Source organism: Convolutriloba macropyga, chromosome 10 (genome assembly GCF_964194025.1).
Source record: "Convolutriloba macropyga chromosome 10, txConMacr16.3, whole genome shotgun sequence".
NCBI lineage: Eukaryota > Metazoa > Xenacoelomorpha > Acoela > Convolutidae > Convolutriloba > Convolutriloba macropyga.
The window spans coordinates 48,906,838-48,927,709 of NC_134477.1; the positions used below are offsets into that span (position 1 = coordinate 48,906,838).

At 35.5% G+C, this 20,872-nt stretch overlaps 2 protein-coding genes across 2 annotated transcripts in view; both read left to right on the plus strand.

The window, feature by feature from the left end:
• The window catches only part of LOC142348056 (epithelial sodium channel subunit alpha-like), a 51,168-nt gene extending 48,707 nt beyond the window's left edge, over positions 1-2,461 (plus strand). The window contains exon 3 of the mRNA XM_075399222.1: positions 1,511-2,461. Within this exon, the coding sequence (XP_075255337.1) occupies positions 1,511-2,420 (910 nt within the window). The 3' untranslated portion in view covers positions 2,421-2,461. The remainder of the gene's footprint in view (positions 1-1,510) is intronic.
• A 14,591-nt stretch (positions 2,462-17,052) lies between these two features.
• The window catches only part of LOC142348057 (uncharacterized), a 154,699-nt gene continuing 150,879 nt past the window's right edge, over positions 17,053-20,872 (plus strand). The window contains exon 1 of the mRNA XM_075399224.1: positions 17,053-17,721. Coding sequence (XP_075255339.1) covers positions 17,157-17,721 — 565 coding nt within the window. The 5' untranslated portion in view covers positions 17,053-17,156. The remainder of the gene's footprint in view (positions 17,722-20,872) is intronic.

The following is a 20,872-nucleotide window of genomic DNA, read 5'->3' on the forward strand; positions in this document are numbered from 1 at the left end:
AGTTTGTGAGTCTGCAATCATTTGTAATAAGATATGTTTTCTTTTCTTTTTCAGCCGTGAACACTGTGGAAATCTTTTATAACCTATAAAGATCATTGGTATGCTAAAAATACTTTTTGGTCAAGTTATGTAAAACTATTCTGAGCCAATTTGCATACTTTTGCTAATTGACCTACGTTTTGCTTCCTTTTTGCGTTGTATGTCATGGATTTCCACAAAATTGCTACCTCTTGTACTCTTGCTGAGAAAAGGGCGTCAGTATTTTCATAACATGTTGCTATAAAGAGTTTTCTCAATACACTGGATCTGGAAGAAAACATGGGTTTGTTTTTTTCCCTCTTGCAGATACACTGTTATGGAGTTTTTTAGTGTCTTAGTTTGATTTAAAAAAGTGACTTCTCAGATCCCTAGTAATTTCAGTTTTATTGTAAATTTGAAATTGCGTGCAGCTGTTTTTTCTCTGTTTTGTATGCGACCTTGCTGAGCTGATGATTGTCTTCGCTGTTTTTGGAACCTTTATTCGCCTGATAAATTTTCTGCAAATGAAAAAGAAAAAATGTTTGTCACCACAAAATTCTTCAACAACAACAAGACTGGTGAAAAGTTTTTTTGTTTTCAAGGAATAGTTTTTATTTTGTTGGTCCTTAGTGAAAAAAAAACAAGTAGATTTTATTCGATAAACGAATGAAATCGAACGAAAACAATAAAAAATTGATTGAAATTTACGCTTGATTCCTTCTAATTGTAATAACGATTGTAACAACTTTTTTACTCAGTTTTCGAAGCATCGCTGAGTTTCTACGCAAAAGTACTTTTTTCGTTACAGAGCCTGAAAAAGCATCAGTATATCCAGTTTTTAAGGCGCAAAAATTTTAGTACATTTTGTTTCAAACATAGGCAGGCGTCAGTCTGTTTTCTTTCAAACGTTAAAATTTGTAATTGGGTTTGAATTTAAATAATCTGATTTGTCAAGAAAATTAGGAAATGAGTTTTCCTTAAAGCATTACAGCAATTTGAATTTTTGGTATATAATAGAACCAAAATCTTTCTGAAGTTGGTCGAGTGCTGTCTGCTTCAAATTTAATTTTTAAATAAAAAATGGTGCACAAAAACAAGTTTAGCATACATTTTTTATTCTTTCAAAAAACATTTGATTTAATTCTGAATAACTGAAACAAAAACAAAGCTCCCGAAAAAGTCTAACAGCAATTACCCTTTTCAAAACAGAATCGAGGAAGAATTCTTTTTTTCCTATAGAAAGAAATATACCGATATTCATCTCTTTGTTCAACACTGCTGACTTCTTTAAAAACAAATAAGCTCTTGATTCTTTTCGTTTAAAAATAGAAATTTACTATATAAAAGGAAAAGCATCAATTTTTTAATCACTATTTGAACAAAAAGCGAACACAACGACGATCTTCCTATCTTTACATCTAGGAATTTGAAGAGAGTGTAGATATCATATTCAATTGAAATCTAATCATTTTTTTTGAAATATTTACTCTAGACGGAATCAGCTTTCAAACAGAGTGGGAAAGGACTATGGCTTGAAACTGACTCTATTTGCGGATGTCGAAGAATATATTGGGATTTTGTCCCCGAACGCCGGAGCAAGAGTTGCTATTCACGAACCAAAAATTTTTCCCTTCATGAAAACTGAAAGCATGGCCTTGTCAACGGGCGAAGCAACTTTTTTGGCAATAAGCAAACAAGATATCATAAGAATGGGTGGAAAATATGGAACTTGTACCCAAGACTGGCCGAAAGAACTAATGCTTACCGAAAACATTACAAACTCTAACTATTCAATTGGACGGTGTCAGAAATATTGCATTTTGAATAAACTGCTGGCAACTTGCGGTTGCATTGATTCGTACGATCATTCGTACACTGCTGATCAGAACCTGTTGAAATATTCTCTTAATGGAAGGTTCGAGCAATGTTCTGCCACAAACAAAACAATTCGTAACTGCAGTAATATTGTCTACCAGAGTTTCGCTGACAATAAATTGGATTGTCGATGTGGAGTTCCATGCGAAACGCATGATTATATATACAAAGCTTCCAGATCTGAATGGCCTTCTCGGGCTTACAGTTCATACCTCGCTTCTCAATTAACCAAAGAAGAAGTCCCCAGAATTAAGGCATATCTGAAAAGGTTGAGTAATAGCACGAGGTTAACATATGCACGTTTACATGACAGCATCCAGAAGAATTTTTTGAGGCTGGAGATATTCTTCGAAACTTCGAGATACCAAATTGTGAAGGAAACCGCGACGTACAGTCACATGGATTTTCTGAGTGAATTCGGGGGAAGCATCAGTTTGTGGCTGGGATGGAGCATATTTGCTCTTCTGGAGTTTTTGGTGTTTTTACTGCACTGCCTAGAAGCCCTCATCATCAAATATCGGAACTGAATTTATGTGTTTTTTATAGAAAGCCTTCTCCAATTCTATCTACCGACAAAGTAATTTCTTAGAGATAAGACAAATTTTTGAATGTTGAGCTTTTCTCACTTCTCATTAACTTCATTATTGATTTATGAAAGATTAATTTTAAAATCAGGAAAAACAATCTGTTCATCAAGATCGTTTATACTGTTATACTAGGTCAAGGAGCTACAGAAAATCCTTGTCGAAAACCGCCTTACTTCTAGCTGATACCGAGCTTGTTTCTGAGCTAAGTTGAGATCACAATCCGTCTCAGACCGAAATGGCCTCGCATCAAAAACACGGTTTCTGGAACTTCCGTCGGCCATATTGTTTTCAAAGCTATGACTTCCGTCAGTCTCAACTCTAGCTGAGAGGCCGACTTACAAAAATACCTATGGTGGACCGATATTGGGTATTAACAGACTTTGTGCTGACAATTTGTCCAAATTTCGTCGAAAATAAGTGCACTATCGTCGAATCTTTTTTATTCAGGCCCAATTGCGCTTGCAGTTTTCCCTGATCAGAAGCATGTGCTCAAAGGCAGCCTAGATTCATTCAGTGGTCCCCTAGTTGACCCGGGTCGAGGTGTCACCGCTAAAAATCGCTAAAAGATGTAAGATTTGCGGTGAATTTGAGTAAAAGTGTAAGATTTGCGTTCAATGCGATGAATGCGGTGAAAAAAAAACTTTTAAGCGGTGAAAAAAAAATTTTTCAGCGCTTAAGCGGTGAAAGAAAATTTTTCACCGCTACAAGCAGGAAGCGGTGAAAAAAAAATTCACCGCTACCACCAGAATGCGGTGAAAAAAAAATTTTCACAGCTACCAGCAGAATGCGGTGAAAAAAATTTTTCACCGCTAAAATCGCAAATCTTACAAAAATTTACCGCGCTAATTTCAACGCTTATCTTATATTCACAGGAAATATCATTGCAGAAAGTGACAGATGGCGCAGTGGATTACGAAGTTGGTCACACGCATAAGGTAGAGGTTCGAACCCTTGTACGTCAGTTTCTTTTTTGTAAGAATTCGGTGAATGCGGTGAAAAAAAATTTTCACCGCAAAATTCAACGCTATTCTTACAAAAATTCACCGCTTTCAGCGCATTCAACGCTAAAAGATGCGGGCGCTTTGCGGTGAAAAAAGTTTTTTTTTCACCGCTATTCACCGCTAATCTTACATTATTTTTTGTCAAAACCTCGACCCGGGGAGAGGTCGTTTTATAAAAAGACTTATAAAGTCGACCTGGGGGAGGGATATTTCCCTACATTAAATACACGGTCAACTTCCTAGTAAGGGTCAACCTAAAGTCTTTCCATAAGACGACCAACGGTCTTTCGATACCCAATATCCGTCGACCACGGTCTTTTCATAAATCGACTATCAGTCTTTTCATACCCAATATCGGTCGACCCATAGTCTTTTCATAAGCCGACCGATAAAAATCTAATTACTTGAAGAAACCAATGATGTCGTTATAATGTAACAGTGACCTCTGATCAGACCACCCCGCCCAAATTGAACTCGGATCAGACTATCGTGCGCTCGAAAATTATGTGTGCGCCCGAATTGCGAACGAAGCCACCTCGGAACGAAGCCACCCTTGAAAATGATGAAAGATTAAAAGAGAACTAAATACGGTAATGGATATTGTGATGATAATATCCATTCCGTATGACAATAATGCAATGAAACTTATATCGGTGTACCTAGGTTGAGAACCAGGCCCTAATCAGGTCATTCCAGACAAAAAGGACCGCTGATCAGACCACCCCGACCGAATTTAACTCAGATCAGACTATCGTGCGATCGAATCATAGTCAGCAAACGAAACAACCTCTGATAACGTAAGCTCCGGACCATTTTTGAGACTTTGCTCTGTCGCTTGTTAAAATAAGTGTCAGACTATTGGCCTAATTAATTATAGAGCGCTCGAAATCATCTCTGACCAAAATAAAACATTTTTCTAATAAAAAGGCTAATAAACTGTGGTTCTCTATAAAATATGCTTCTTGTGATCACTTTTGACGACAATCAAGAATTTAAACTGTTTATAATTTTATCAAGAAACGATATTAATTTATATTGAAAATTTCTTTAATTTTTGCTGTTTTCGGCCAATATTGCAACCTCAATAAACAAACATAACTCTGAAAAGGAACAGTGAACAGCAGTGATAACATACTTTTTTGCGCTTTTAGTTGTCCCTGATTAAACTTTGACCAGCCCGATACAGTCTCTGATCAGGCTAACATGCGTTTGGAACATCATCTGATATGACTAAGTTCGATTGAAGGCCGGAAAGAATCCTCTGATCAGATTACCGTGCGCTGAGTAGTCACTCCGAATTAGAGCAGAGTGCGCTCGAATATGCCTGTGATCAGACTCGTGTTATTCTCAAAATGATCTATGATGAGACAAAATTACGACATTTTTAAAACCAATGGGCGCTCGAGGACATTTTCAGACCAGGTGTGCGCTCGAAGAAAGTCTGATCAGAGGTCACTTCGATCTGGACATCTCGACTTAGGTATCTACTGTATTAGCGGCCAGTAGAATGATCACCAGTCTCAGTAGAGAACCATTAAAACCGATTTTTGCTATATATGAGCCTCCTGCATTCTGTTAGACATACGTACAAGAAAAGGTAGAATTTACTAACTAATTTTAACCCAGCCTAATCGAGATTGACGGAATCTGTCATCAGACCATGTTTACTGAATAACTTATTTCCTTGGGAATCGTTTCTTGTTTTCATAAGCGTTGGCTCTAAGGATTGGAATTTCCTCAGTTGAGTATTGTTCATATTTCAAAACAATCCAGGATCAATTTTGACTTGGGTCTGATCAGAGGCGATTTCAGGCTCACTTGAGTTCGATCACAGGCAAATTCGAGCACATTTGTTATTGATCAGAGGTAGAATGGAGCGCGCGAAAATCTGCACACAGGCAGATTCGAACGCACAATAGTTTGATCATGATTTAATATCGAACGAAAGATTCGACAGCGAGGTTTTTGAGCGCACTTTGAGAGCACGCGGCGTTTCGAGTGCAAAAAGAGTTTTTAGCTAACAATTTTCCGATAAGAGGTCACTTCAACATAAAGTCCGGGCGGATCTGGCCAGAATTATTTTTAGGACTTTCTGATCAGAGATGAATTTGGCTCTCGACCAGGGATTGGGGAGACATTGAAGTTAGCAACACAGTTAAATTTGAGAAACGAGGAGCTAAAAGCTACCAGAAAGAAAAAAAAATTCTCAAAAGTTAGTTTTTATCAAATTAGGATACTTGTCTGAAAGTATTTTATAGCATCATCAAAGTCCTAAAATCTTGCGTTCACAGAAAACTCTGAGCAGACTACTGTGCGCTTAAAAGTCCTCTTATCAGACCCTTGCATTTTCAAATAGAGGTTAGACTTCGCTATTGGTGCTATCTTTGTTTAAAAACGACGATACGCATCTATTTTATTTTAAGAAAGTGAAGAAATTGGTGCCTTCTTACGCTTGAAAACGACAAGGCCGAAGTTAGTCTGATCAGAGGTTACTTCGATCTGGACATCTAAACTTAGGTACCTATTGTATTAGAGGCCTCGAAAATGATTACCACTCTCATTTGAGAAACAACGAAACCGATTTTTGCTATATATGTCTCTTGCATTTTGTTAGACATACGTATAAGAAAAGGTAGAGGTTACTAACTAATTTTAACCCACGTAAATCGAGATTGACTGAATCTCTCATCAGACCATGTATACTGAATAAATTACTTCCTGGAAAATCGTTTCTTGTTTTCATAAGCATTGGTTCTAAGGATTGGTTTTTCTTCAGTTGAGATTTGTTCATGATTCAAACCAATATAGAAGCAATTTTGACTTAAGACTGATCAGAGGCGATTTTCGCCTCGCTTGAGCCCAATCAGATGCGATTTCGAGCACACTTGTGATTGATCACAGGTAGAATGGAGCGCACAAAAATATGCTCATAGGCAGATTCGAACGCACAATAATTTGACCATAGTTTACTATCGACCGCTTGCGGCCACCTATTGTATTAGCGGCCACAAAAATGATCACCAGTCTCAGTAGGAAAACAACGAAGCCGATTGTTGTTATATATGTCTATTGCGTTTTGCTATACATACGTATAAGAAAAGGTAGAAATTACTTGTAAATTTTAACCCTTGTTAATCGAGACTGACTGAATCCCTCATCAGACCATGGATACTGACTAAATTTTTTGCTTGAAAAATGTTATTTTATTTTCATAAGCGTTGGCTTTAAGGTTTGGTTTTCCTCAGTTGAGATTTGTTCATGTTTCAAACTAAACGAGGATGAAATCAGTCTCATCAGATGCAATTTTAGCCTCCTTTGAGCCCAATCACTGGCGATTTCGAGCACAATTGTGATTGATCAGAAGTAGAATGGAGCGCGCAAAAATCTGCTCACAGGCAGATTCGAACGCACGATAGTTTGATCATGGTTTACGACCGACCGCTTGATTCGACCGCAAGGTTTTTGAACGCACTTCGAGCGCACACGGTGTTTCGAGTTTAAAAGGAGAATTTAGCGAACGATATTTTGATAATATGTCGCTTCAGTAATTAAGGCCGGGAGGGCCTCGCCAGAAGTATTTTTTTTACTGGGCTTTCTGATCAGGGAAGAATTTGGTCCGACTCTCAACCCGGGATTATGGAGACATTGAAGTTAACATTAATGTTAAATTTGAAAAAAGAGGAGCTTGAAGCTAACAGAAAAAAAGACAATTCTCAAAAGTTTGTTTTTATGAAATCAAAAAGTTTGTCTGACAGTATTTTATATTATCATCAACGTCCTAAATTCTTGCATTCAAAGGACCGTCTGATCAGACTACTGTGCTCGAAAAATTCCTCCGGTCAGAATTTTTTGCGGTGAAAAGCCCCTCTGATCAGACCCTTGCATTCTCAAATGGACGTTAGACTTCGCTATTGGTTCTTTCCCTGTTAAAACACGACGATAATGCATCTTGATATTTTCGAAAGCGACGAAATTGGTGCACGCTTGAAAAACGACGAAGTCGAAAATCTCATGCGTTGAAAAATCAACAATACCGAATTTCTCTTAGGTTTAAGAGCGACGATACCGATTCTTTCCTACAATTAAAAAAGATGAGTCACAAAAGTTAAAGACCGAACCAAATCGATAAAAAAATCGAAAAAACGAAAAAAGTAAAAGTAATTTTTGTCCTTTTTGACTAGAAAATGAACGACGTTACCGACCTTTTCCTTTGTTTGAAAACAGGCGACATCTCAAATAGAGTACAGAACAGGAAAACGAGAATGAATTAAGGCACACAAGAGTAGCAATTTACTCACTTACTTTTGGTATGCCTTTTACTCGCCTGCGTTTAGTATGCCTTCTGTTGACTCTAACTCGGCTTAAAAACGCATAGATACAACTTACAAATAATAACATTGAGATAATTTGCCGAAGTAAGATGATAAAAACGGAACAAAAAATCTAAATTTAATGTCAAAATTGCAAAAATTACGAACTGGGTCAATTGGTAGTTATTTGCAAAAATTCTGGGCCCAACGATTAATTTGCTGAAAAAGAAAATCAGAATATCAAAAATATCTGAATGCATTCTTTCACTGAAAATATTTTTTACGCTTTGCTTGAAAAATGACTTTGCTTTAAATGCCTTGCATTGTGAGTGAATTTGTCGAAATCTCATGGCACAAGATGCTAACATCTCATCTTTTTAAATACAAGCCGTCCCACGTTTCAAAAATCTGGCACTAAACAAATCACTTGTCATTTGTAGTCCTGATGATCATTTTCCTACGTAAAAAAGGCAGCCTATTTTTTGTCACGGGTATTATTACATAAAAGAAAGCAGAGGGAAAATGCTGACTTGATGGGATTGTATATTTTTCTGGAAATCATTAGACAGACAATTTTATTTTACAAATGCTTCTGTTATGTGTTTTTCCGAAATGTTGCTTTTAGGAGTTCATCTGAGAAGATTTCTGATTTAGTATAGTTAAGATTTCGAATGAAATTTAGTTCAACATTTCTTCATTTCGGATAAATCCGAAAAAAGTTTTAACGATGAGTGATTTTGACGCTTTAGTGATGAATAGTGACGATAGTTGTTCGTAACTAATTTCTGTGCCCACCCGATACCGTTTTTCCTACAGCGTCCAATAAAAATGATTTTGTCTATTAGATCAACCTAAAGAAAAATCGAGTTGGTTTTCTTTTTCTAAAATTTAAATCTTTTATGTCGATAATGATAGCAAAGAACGAAGTAATGCGAATAAAGAAGAAATTTAGCTTTTTTCAGTCACCCATATTGCTGTTGAGAAGAAATTCAGTAAAATTATTTAATGAGACTTTTAGGTCTCTTACTGAGTCTCACGGTTTTGCGGGTGAAGTTTGCCCAAACAATTTTGCGTAATAACAAGATCATGATAGTGGAATTTTATGTGAATTAAATGCCTTTTTTGAGATAAACGTATCTTATATGCACAAATTGAGCAACTACCTTAAACCTTGAAGAAAGTTTATACGCATGACGAAATGTAATCACAAAATCTTGCCACATGAATCCATGAGACACCAAATTTATTGAAATTTGTTTTTTCTGGGACTGGCCACGTAATGATCGATAACAATAAACCAGCAACCAGACCAGCTCAGATTGTGATTGCCGAATTCGAAAGGTAAAGGCAACATAAAGAGCTAATAAATAAATTTGACAAAAAAAATAAAATTGACAAAAAAACAATGTTGCGGACGCCAGCAATATTGATACTGGAGATTAAATTAAGGGTTATGTCTGCTCTGTTGACAACTTCTAACGATGAGGGCCTAAATCCAAAAGAGGTATGGACCCGACAAACTTGGTATACGATCAGTGAATTCAAACCGAACAGAACCAAAAATAAGTTTTGGCCAGACCATTGAGACTTTGAACAACCCGGGCAACTCTGAATAGACTCAATCCAGACCTAGGAACATACCAAGCAGACCCAGACCGTTTGCCAGACTGAAGTGACCCAAGTGAGGCAAACGGTCAGAATAAAGAGAACTTACGAACTCTAGGCGAGAGCAAAAGGACACAAGCCACATCCAGGGTCAAACTGAACATAATTTAGTTAGTTTGAGCTAGACCGAACAGACTTCGGCAGCCCTAGGCAAGAACGAACGTACCCAAGCTAGAACCACGGCCAGATTGAACTTGTTTTTGTTATCCAAAGCCAGATGTTACCAACCCAATCCAAACAAACTTTAACAACCCTGGACCACAATGAAATAAATTGTAGAAATCTACTAGGAGAACTAACATTTATGCATTTCAAAACTTCAGCCCGAAAATGGGATTAAAATATTTCAATTTTTTTGGATAAAAAAACCGTCTAATCTGAGTCCAACGCAAGTTTCATTTGTCGAAGTTCGGGGTTCTTTGATTGCCTTATTTTGCGTTGTTGGGTTTTAACAGCCAGTTTATGCTTTCAATCATGGGCTCTTATGCTCTCAATTTGTTTTCAAGGAGCTGGCCAATCTGCTGCGCTGTGCTCTGATGACTTCGGTTTTGTTGGTTGGGCGATGATTAGGGCTATCTTTCTTGATAAACTGTCTCAAAAAATTGTGAAAAAGACTTTTTCCAATCAGTTTTTGCCCTCTAATTTTTCCCTCTATTTTAGCCCTAAAACAAGGATATAGGCTCAGGGCCGGACCGTAAACGACAAAAAAAACAGGGACAAGACCAAATAGACTAGATTTTGGGTATAAAACATTAAAAGAAAACTGTAGCATATAATTTAGCAGAAAATATTTTCTTTTTCTCGATTCTAGAGAAAATTCTGAAATGTGTACTTCTTGAGACAAAAATCCAAGCTGTGGCTAAAGTCCGTTCTCTCAAGTAAACAGAGGGTTTTTTGGCGACCATTATTCAAGATTACGGTTGTAAGCGTAGGGTTGGAAATCAGTAACGGTAATTCTATTTAATTCAATATTCCTTAACTTTGGTTGAGTTCGAAAAAAAATATAAAAAGATTGGTGTTTTTGAGGCTTCCGTGATGAATAGTGACGATAGCTGTTTGTAACTAATTTCTGCGCCCAACCGATACTGTTTTTCCTACAGCGTCCAATAAAAATTATTTTTTCAATTGGATCAACCTAAAGAAAAATTGAGTTGGTTATTTTTCTATAATTTAAATCTTTTATGTTGATATTGATAGCAAAGAACGAAAGTATGCGAATAGAAAAGAAAATTAGTTTTTCACATTCACCCATATCGCTGTTGAGAAGAAATTCAGTAAGTTTTTTTATTGAGACTTTTAGGTCTCTTACTGAGTCTCACGGTTTTGCGGGTGAAGTTTGGCCAAACATTTTTGCGTAATAACAAGATCATGATAATGATTTTTTTTGTGAATTAAATGCCTTTTTATGAGATATACGTATCCTATATGCACAATTTGAGCAATTAACTTAAATCTTGGAGAAAATTTATACGCATGATAAAATGTGATCGAGAAATCTTGACACTCGAATCAATGAGACACCAAATTTATTGAAATTTGTCTTTTCTGGCACTCGTCACGTAATGATTCCTAATAACCAAAGGAGCAACCAAGCCAGCTCAGATTCTGATTGCCAAAGTTGAGGGGTAAAGGCAACGTAAAGAGCTACAAATATATTTGACAAAAAAAAACAATTTTGCGGACGCCAGCAATATTGATACTGGAGATTAAATTAAGGGTTATGTCTGCTCTGTTGAAGACTTCCAACGATGAGGGCCTAAATCCAAAAGACTGAATTGACCCAAGTGAGGCACACGACCAGACTAAACAGAACTTAGAAACTCTAGGTCAGAGCAAAAGGTCACAAGCCACAACCCCCGTCAAACTGAACATAATTTGGTTAGTTTGAGCTAGACACAACAGACTTCGGTAGCCCTAGGCAAGACCGAACGGACCCAAGCTAGAACCAGGGCCAGATTGAACTTGTTTTTTTTATCGAAAGCCAGATGTTACCAACCCAATCCAAACAAACTTTAACAACCCTGGACCACAATGAAATAAATTGTAGAAATCTACTAAGAGAACTAACGTTTATGCATTTGAAAACTTCAGACCGAAAATGGGATTAAAAATTTCAATTTTTTTCATAAAAAAAACCGTCTAATCTAAGTCCAACGCAAGTTTCATTTATCGAAGTTCGGGGTTCTTTGATTGCCTTATTTTGCGTTGTTGGGTTTTAACAGCCAGTTTATGCTTTCAATCATGGGCTCTTATGCTCTCAACTTTTTTTCAAGGGACTGGCCAATCTGCTGGGCTGTGCTTTGATGACTTCTTTTTTGTTGGTCGGGCGATGATTAGAGCTATCATTCTTGATAAAACGTCTCAAAAAATTGTGAAAAAAAATTTTACCCATCAATTTTTGCCCTCTTATGTTTCCCTCTTATTTATCCCTATCACAAAGATATGGGCATGGGCCAGACCGTACACGACAAAGAAAAACAAGGGGCCAAATAGACTAGATGTTGTGTATAAAACATTAAAAGAAAACTGTAGCATTTAAATTAGCAGAAAATATTTTTTTTTCTCGATTCTAGAGAAAGTTTTGAAATGTGTACTTCTTGAGACAAAAATCCAAGCTGTGGCTAAGGTCCGTTCTCTCAAGTAAACAGAGGTTTTTGTCAAGACTATTATTCAAGACTAGGGTGTAAGCGTGCGTGGAAATCAGTAACGGTAATTATATTTAATTCAATATTCCTTAAATTTGGATCAATTCGAAAAAAAGTTTCAAAGATAAATGTTTTTGAGGCTTCTGTGATGAATAGTGACGATAGCTGTTCTTAACTAGTTTCTGCGCCCAGCCGATACCGTTTTTCCTACAGCGTCCAATAAAAATGATTTTGTCAATTAGATCAACCTAAAGAAAAATCGAGTTGGTTATTTTTCTAAAATTTAGATCTTTTATGTCGATGATGATAGCACAGAACGAAATGATGCGAATAAAGAAGAAATTTAGCATTTTGAAGTCACCCATAGCGCTGTTGAGAAGAAATTCAGTAAAATTTTTTATAGAGTCTTTTAAGTCTCTTATTGAGCCTCTTGGTTTTACTGGTGAAATTTGGCCAAACATTTTTGCGTAATTACAAGATTACAGATGAAGACAGTGGAATTTTCTGTAAATTAAATCTCTTTTTTATGAGATATATGTAACTTATTTGCACATTTTGAGCAGCTGTCTTAACTCTTGAAAAAAAATTTACGCATTATGAAATGTGATCACAATATCCTGCCACCCGAATCCATGAGACACCAAATTTAATGAAGTTTTTCATTTCTGGCACTGGCCACGTAATGATCACTAACAACCAAACGAGCAGCCAAACCCGCTCAGATTCTGGTTACGGAAGTTGAAAGGTAAAGGCCATATGAAGAGCTACAAATATATTTGATATAAAAACACAATTGCGGACGTCAGCAATCTTGATATTGTGAGATAAAATTAAGGGTTATGCATGCTCCGTTGAAGACTTCCACTGATGAAGGCCTGAACCCGAAAGAGGTATGGACTCGGCAAACTTGGAATGCAATCAGGCATTCAGACCGATCAGATCAAAAGTTACGTATCATCCAGACCATTGAGACGCTGGACGCTGTCCAGACTGAACGGACTCAATCCAGACCTTGGAACAGACCAAGCAGACCCAGACCATTTGACAGACCGCACTGACCCATTCAGACACACGGCCAGATTGAACAGAGCTGGGCAACCCTAGGCTGTAGCAAACAGACACAAGCCAAATCCTTTGTCAAACTGCACTAAATTTGGTTAGTGTGAGCCAGACCAAACAGAGCTTAGAAACCCCAGGCCAGAGCGAACAGACACAAGCCACATAAAGGTCAAACTGAACAGAATTTGGTTAGTTTGAGCCAGACCAAACAGATTTTGGAAGCCATAGGCCAGAGCAAACGGACCCAACCCAGACCCAGGGCCAGATTTTAACAACCCAATCCAAACAGATTTTAACAACCCTGGACCAGAATGAAATTATAGTAGAAGTAGAATTCTACTAAAAGAACTAAAATTTTTGCATTTCAAAATTTTAGCGCGAAAATCGGATCAAACTATTTTGAATAATGTTCTATAAAAAACTGTCTAATCTATGTCCAACGCAAAATTCGGTTATCGAAGTTCGGTGTTTTTTGATTGCCTAATTTTGCATGGTTGGGTTTTAACAATCAGTTTATGCTCACAATCATGGGCATTTCTGATCTCAATTTTTTCTTGAAGGGATTGGCTACTCTGTTCAGCTGTGCTCTGATCACTTCAATTGTGTTGGTTGGACGCTGATTAGAGCTATATCATTCGAAAATTTGAAAAAGACCATTTTTCCCTTCAATTTTTTCCCTTAATTTTTTCCTTGTATTTTCCCTGTAACAAGGTTATAGGTATGGGCCGCACAGTACACATCGAAAAATGAACAGAGACCAAACGAAACAGACTAAAGTTTATGTATGGGCCAGAGCAAACACTGAACTTTGGTATGCACCATACTGAACAGATCAAAAATTGGTATGGACAGAGCAAAAATACGCAACTTTTGTATGAGCCAGATGAAGCAGCGCTACCGATATAATTTCAGGAATATGAGCTCATTCGCAACGGACTCCCTGACCAGGACCCAAAGTTTGTCTGGCCCATACCTGTATTTGATGGAGGACCTCATCATTTGGGTTTTAAAAGTGTGCCAAATTTATAACCTTTATGTGTCAGGCTCCTCTAAAACGGTTTCCTCACTTTGTCAACATTTAGTTTGAGCAATCCATTAATTTTTTAAAAAACAATGGCAATTTTATAATTTTAACATCAACATCAAAAAAGTAACTAAATTCCGAATTTCCCAGCAATTAGGACTGATCTACAGTTTCTAAATTGTTATCTAACTTGTGTATGCCACATATTCAACAGATCTACTAAACTTAATAAAATTACTGATAAAATTCGGTAACAAAACAATATGTCAACCGATTCAATTTTAGAAAAGAACATCATATATGCTAAAAGTATGTTATTTATATATGTTGGTAAAGTAAGTATTATCTGCCAAATATAATTCAAATATCAACAGATTCAAACGAAGAATTGGAAAACCATTGAAATTTTTCTAAATAAGAGTGACTATATTCTGCGTTAACAAGAGGCGATGTTTGGGGAAAAGCAATGCAACAGGTTAAGAAAATTTGATGTTACCCAATTTACAGTTACTACAGGATTTTGTCCAATTAAGAACTAATTTTTTATGACAAAAGGCTAAAACTTGAAGTTTAAAAAATTTCTTAGATGAGTGGTTACTGACTAAAACACTCTAAAAGCACACGCTTAGAAGTTCAATGATGAGTGACAAAAAATGCTGACAACCTTTTACGTAATTCAAAGTTTGTAGGAAAATTGAAATGGTACTTGAGGGAGAATAAAGAACTTTGCTAAAACAATTTATTGGACTAGGTAAGATTTTTCCAACGGAAGACACTCCTCGGAGAGAATATAACACTACCCTCCAAAATTTAAGAGTTGAAAATAGTTAGAGGTTTTGGTTGTCCGCAGATGTTAAGGACGTTGAGAAAAATGAGCACAAAATGCTGACAAATTTCCGCACACACTTGCAACCTTTATCTTGAAATATAACATGTGAAACAAAACAGTGAGAATTTATAGTAAGACTGGAATTTAAAGTTATTGTTAACCATACAGAGAATATATATGATTTCATTTAAGCGTTGCAAAATCTTTTAATCTGATGTTGCAAAGGTTACGGGGGATCATATTTAATATATCTCTCTATGAATATTAAGAACGATATATGATCTTTTCTGTGAATCAAATTTACTCGTTGCTAAGTTTAATCAATACAAGTTTTCGTCTTTTTGAAAGATTTTCTTTATATTTGGCGCTGCTTTTGCTTCAGCAATAAGGACCTAATTAGCTATGCCAGGAAGCAATTTCCCACAATCGCAAGTTATTATGAAAATTGCTTTAGGTTCAGTTTTTGGCTGTTATATGGTACCGGTGAACAATTATATTCCACATAAAGTTGGAAACTGAACTGTGCGAATGCATTGATGTGCTTCAGATTGATCCGACTTAAAACAAAATTTGAGTCTTTTCTTCTATTGCAAGTTTTACATTTTCGGATAAATTTCAGAAGAAAGTTAGCTGAAATAATTGGATCAAAGTGTAATTGCAATCCGATGTACACGAGATGGGAAAACTGTGCCCCAAATATAAACGTCAAGGCCGCTTAATTTTTCTCTTTTTTGAAAAAAAAAATGATTCTAGGTTCAAGTTCTGTAGGTGAGTTTGAAGTGATAAAATGCCTGAACGCTAATCGTTCTACCAGTGAAGTAGTGATATTAAACCCTATGTCGTCACGACGCACAGGTTCCATGATTGAACAATCTGAGCAGAGCATAAGGTATGTTTTGCAATAGCAGTATTTCGTCTGACAGCGAGCGTTCTTCGTTTAGTTATTTAAAGACCACAATTCTAGACTTTATTTTTAAATATTGGATGATGCAGCCTCCGACATAAATCGATTCTCTCCATCTTTTTATTTGAATATCAAACTTCAAATTCGTGGTTGACAATATTAAAACGTTTTTTAGACTGTGCTGGTTAGCGGCAGCTTCTTATTCAGGCCCGCCGGCCAGTAAGAAATAGCCGTGGCAAACACTCTATAACAGCCCTTACAAACATGAGTGTATAGATCTTTTTTTTCTGAAAATTCGAACTACATTGGTAAAACCTGGCTCTTTTGGAGCATTAGATATTTATTCTATGAATACATGTCCGAACACCCTGATTTATATGTACAGGCATTGATAGTGCTGGAGTTTGTAAACTTCAAGGCTAAACCGAAAACGGAAATAGTTTCGACATTTATGTTAAACTTTCCATTTCCTCTTCTCGTGTCTTTTTATCATAAAAGAGAGCAATTTTATAATATTTGATTTATTGAAGGAGTCTTAATTTTTATTATCACTGTCGTTGCGACAAATAAAAATTATATGTAGAGTAATAGATATGAAAAATTGCAATGTTTTGAACCCTTGTTCAAAATCTTCAAAATTTATCTTCATTTTTAAAAAAAAATTGAGCTATTCCGACCTGTGTTTAACATTTCGTTATAACTCAAATGACTCCTAGTGCTCAAATGCTGGAATCAATATTTTTTGCAGATAAAACTTTTGTGACTATTTCTGAATTCATAACAAAATGTTTGAAATCTTATATTGTGAATCAAATCGAGAAAAAGCTACACTGTGAGTTAAGTCTGTGATTTAGTCCGAAGAACTAGTCCATTAGATCCAATAATTCCGATCTAAAAAAAATGTCTCTATACCTATGAACAAAGTTGGGAACGGTTAAAAGCATTGTGACATGAACTTTTTCTGGACTTTACAAATATATTTGATTAAAGAACCTACTGCAACACCAAACTCTCTGATCTGAAGAGTTTCATAAGGTTCAAGCGTAACCATTTAGATGAAATTGGCTTTAGGGTTGCCATTCCTTCATATTTTATCGCTTCTGCAAACATCTTAATCATTTTAATAGACGAAAGTGACAGTTATCTTGCTTATTTGTCATAACTCATCATTTCAAGAAGCGTAACTTCTGTAGATTTCAAGTTGCATCTTGAATTTCTCTATATACCATCACTTTCATTATGAGTACTTATGGGAAACATTATCCCAAAAAACACCTCGATTGCCGTTGCGATTGTAAATGGGCTTTACGTCGGCAAGATGCCAAAATTGCTATTTCGGATACGCAGTTTGGTATTGGAACACAGGAAACAACTGAAAATGGCGATAAAAGTGAAACAGATGGCCTATCAAAAGCCGAAGAGTTAGTTAACAAATCTCTGATTCGATTCCGAGATGCGGTTGTTCCTCAAGTAGGCAGTTCAAGCGAAATTGTGCGCGTTCTTTGGATTGTTATTTATTTGGGACTGTTTATATTTTTTTCAGTTTCTTTCGCAAAACTTGTTGATAAATACATGAAATATCCAATAACTATGGAATTATCAGTTGAAACCAAATCTAATCTGCCTTTTCCTGCTGTTACAGTTTGTAACGAAAATCCAGTTAGGAAATCAATGATTGGACGACTAAAGAAATATTCTGAATTGGTTGTGTTGGATAAATATATCACAGCTCAGGTGCAAAACAACGCAAAAAAAGTAATCGGCAATCAAAAACCCGAGAACACAAAACCAAAATGTCCTGATGGTGAGTTTTTGTTATAGAAAGCCACTTGTTGTTATCAGCTTCAATTGAATATGATAAAAATAAAATGTGTAAATTTCAACCTATCAAAAATTTTTGACAGAATTCTTGAACCAAAATGGTTTTAGAGGAGTATTGCTATATTCTATTACTACTATTAAAAGAAAAATTGGATTTGCAACCTTTTTGTTATCTTCAATCTGTTCTCGTACATATTGTCTATTATCTGTTTCTTATTTGTTTTTGGACTTTTAATGTTTGTTTCTGCACTTTTTTCCCAATTTTTTCTATCTGTATAAAAATTGTTCTAAGTGGTCTATATTAACTACTGAGGCAAATTTACTTCTTAGACAATGTTTCACTTTGATCAAGAAGTTTCCTGGACCGAGGAATTTTCTCAAATGTATGTAAGATCAGCTGTAGCTAGCGTTGATAAGTCGGAAAATTCACCGCAATTTTCTTACATTTTTTGCGTTGAATTGAGAGTAGATCGTAGATATTTTGCATTGAATTTAGCGAAAATCTTACAAATTTTGCTTTGAATTTATCGTTGATCTTACATTTTTTGCGTTGAATTTAGCGTAGATCTTACATTTTTTTTGTTGAAATTAACGCTGATCTTGCATATTTTGCGTTGCATTTAGCGTTGATTTCACCTAAAGTGAACGGGTAGAACTCTGGGTATGGGCCTCGAATCACTGATCTTCTGCTTACTTGTCGCCTCTTCTAACACTGTGTCACAGAACCCTAATTTTCTTATGAACTGCGCTCTTAACAAATGGAACTGTAACATCACGTTTCACGTAAGTTTGGCTTTTCTAAGCGTATATCTTACACAATTTTGCATTCAATTTAGCGGTGACCTTACGCAACCTTGCGTTGTAACCAGCTGAGATCTTATTTAAAATTTGTTCAATTTTAGTTCTGTTTACGCAAAATATGTAAGATATAAGCAAAATTCAACGCAAAATGTAAGATCTACGCTCACTTCAACTCAAAATAAATAAACTCGACGCTAAATTCACTGCAAAATGTTTGAGATTGGCGTTGAATTCGTTGAAATTATGTAAGATGTGCCCTAAATTGAACGCAAAATATGTAAGATCTACGCTAAATTCAACGCAAAATATGTAAGACTGGCGTTGAAGGCGATGAATTTATGTAACATCTACGCTTAAATCAACGGAGAATATGTCAGATCTATGCTAAGTCAACGCAAATTATGTAAAATCTACGCTAAATCCAACTCAAAATATGTAAGATCTACACTAACTTCAACGCAAATTATGTAACAGCTACTTTAAATTCAACGGAAAATAATTAAGATTGGCGTTGAATGCATTGAATTTAAAAAGGATCTACACACTATTTAACGCAAAATATGTAAGATCTACACTTAATTCAACGCAAAATATGTAAGATTGGTGTTTAATACTTGGAATTTCTGTAAGATCTACGCTCAAGTGTTGATCTTACATAAATTCAACGCGTTCAACGCCAATCATACTTAACTTTGTGATTTTTAGCGTTGACACGGGTTGCTAATAACATTTACACACTCACTTAAAAGAGGTTTTTCAGCTACGCAACCTTATTTACGATCAATAGAGTGTAGAGATAGGAAGCATTCATAGCATTGAAATCCAGTATGAGCTATTGCTTGCTCAAAATTTAGTCAATGAAGCTAATTTTGCTAGTAGACAGCGCATTGGAATTTCTGGTGTAGTCCACATTAGACCACACATAGTTTGTGTAAAACACTCACTCACCTACGTAAAAGGTACTGAAACTTTCAAAATTATTTAGACGTTAATTGTCTGCTTTAATGATAGAAACGAAGTCTCTTGCATGAATCTGAATCTTTTTTCAAGAAGTTATTCTGGTTTTTCAAGTATGATGACGAATGAGCTATTTTGCAAAACGAGAGAATAAAAGTATTCCAGAGAATTGAAATATAATATAACGCGGACTAGCATGAATATTTATATATTCTTACTATCTAACAATGTGCAAACTGACAGTACCCATTTTTGGCTAAACTTTCTTCGTATCAAACATTTGTATGTTTTGGCTACCAAAGAATTTGAAACCAGATAAACTTCCAAAAGACAACTTCAAGCAATTTGTTAAAAATTCAACTGGTAAACAACTCCGCGTAAGTGTACAAACTCATCTGAGAAGCTCTTGATTCAGGTTGAACGGATATTTTTTTCGTTTTTGATCAAAAAGTATTCAGATTTTTTGTTTCCTATTTTGGTTGATTTTTTGACAACTTTGTATTACTTGGTGTTAATCACAGTTCTTATAGTATCTTTAGAAATATTTTTAAAGAAATTATGTTGATTTTTGCATAATGTAATTGTATCTAACTAGAACACAATATTTTCCATTTAAAAAAAATGTGAAACTTTTCACATGTAATTCAATGGTTTCACAAGATAAGCTTCAATAGAAAACAGTTCTAATATTATTGATATTTGTTTTTGCTAATACCAATCAAAATTACTTTTCTTTTGTGCTCTAGAAGCTTTTGACGAACGTCTATTTGAGGAAAATATAAATAATGCAAATCATTATTTGCCATAAGTTAATTTCACCTTGCAAAAAATTTTTCGGAAAATTTGTTTTTTTTTCCGCGTTCGCGTAGTTAACTTTTCAGTACTATTTGCGCATTTGTTTTAGTAATTTTATACCTAAATACTAGCAAATTTGAACAAAGTTTTTTGTTAAATTTGCCTTGTTATCTCTGTTTTGTGAGATTTGGAGTATTTTTTACTTTGTCTATTTTTGGAATATTTTTCAGTTCACTTAATAGTCTCGCTCTATGATAAGTGTTTCTTAATAAGAGTGCTTGTTTTTGCCTTTAAAAATTTACCCTTCCAGAGTCAATATATTTTCCCAAAAGTTTGTGAAATGTGATACCATTCTTTTATAAGTTTGACACTTAAACTGCCAATTGATTTTTTATTAGGGCAGGATTTTACCACTAATTTATTTGACTTGCATTGCATTGCTTTTTAAGTTTGTTTGTCTGGCTTTTTTTTGGTTTTACATAAGAAAGCTGAAAATAGACGAAGAACTTGTTCTACTTTTTGCTGTTATTTCCACGATCGACTTTGTTGACCTCTTACTTAAATATCTTGCGATAACTATT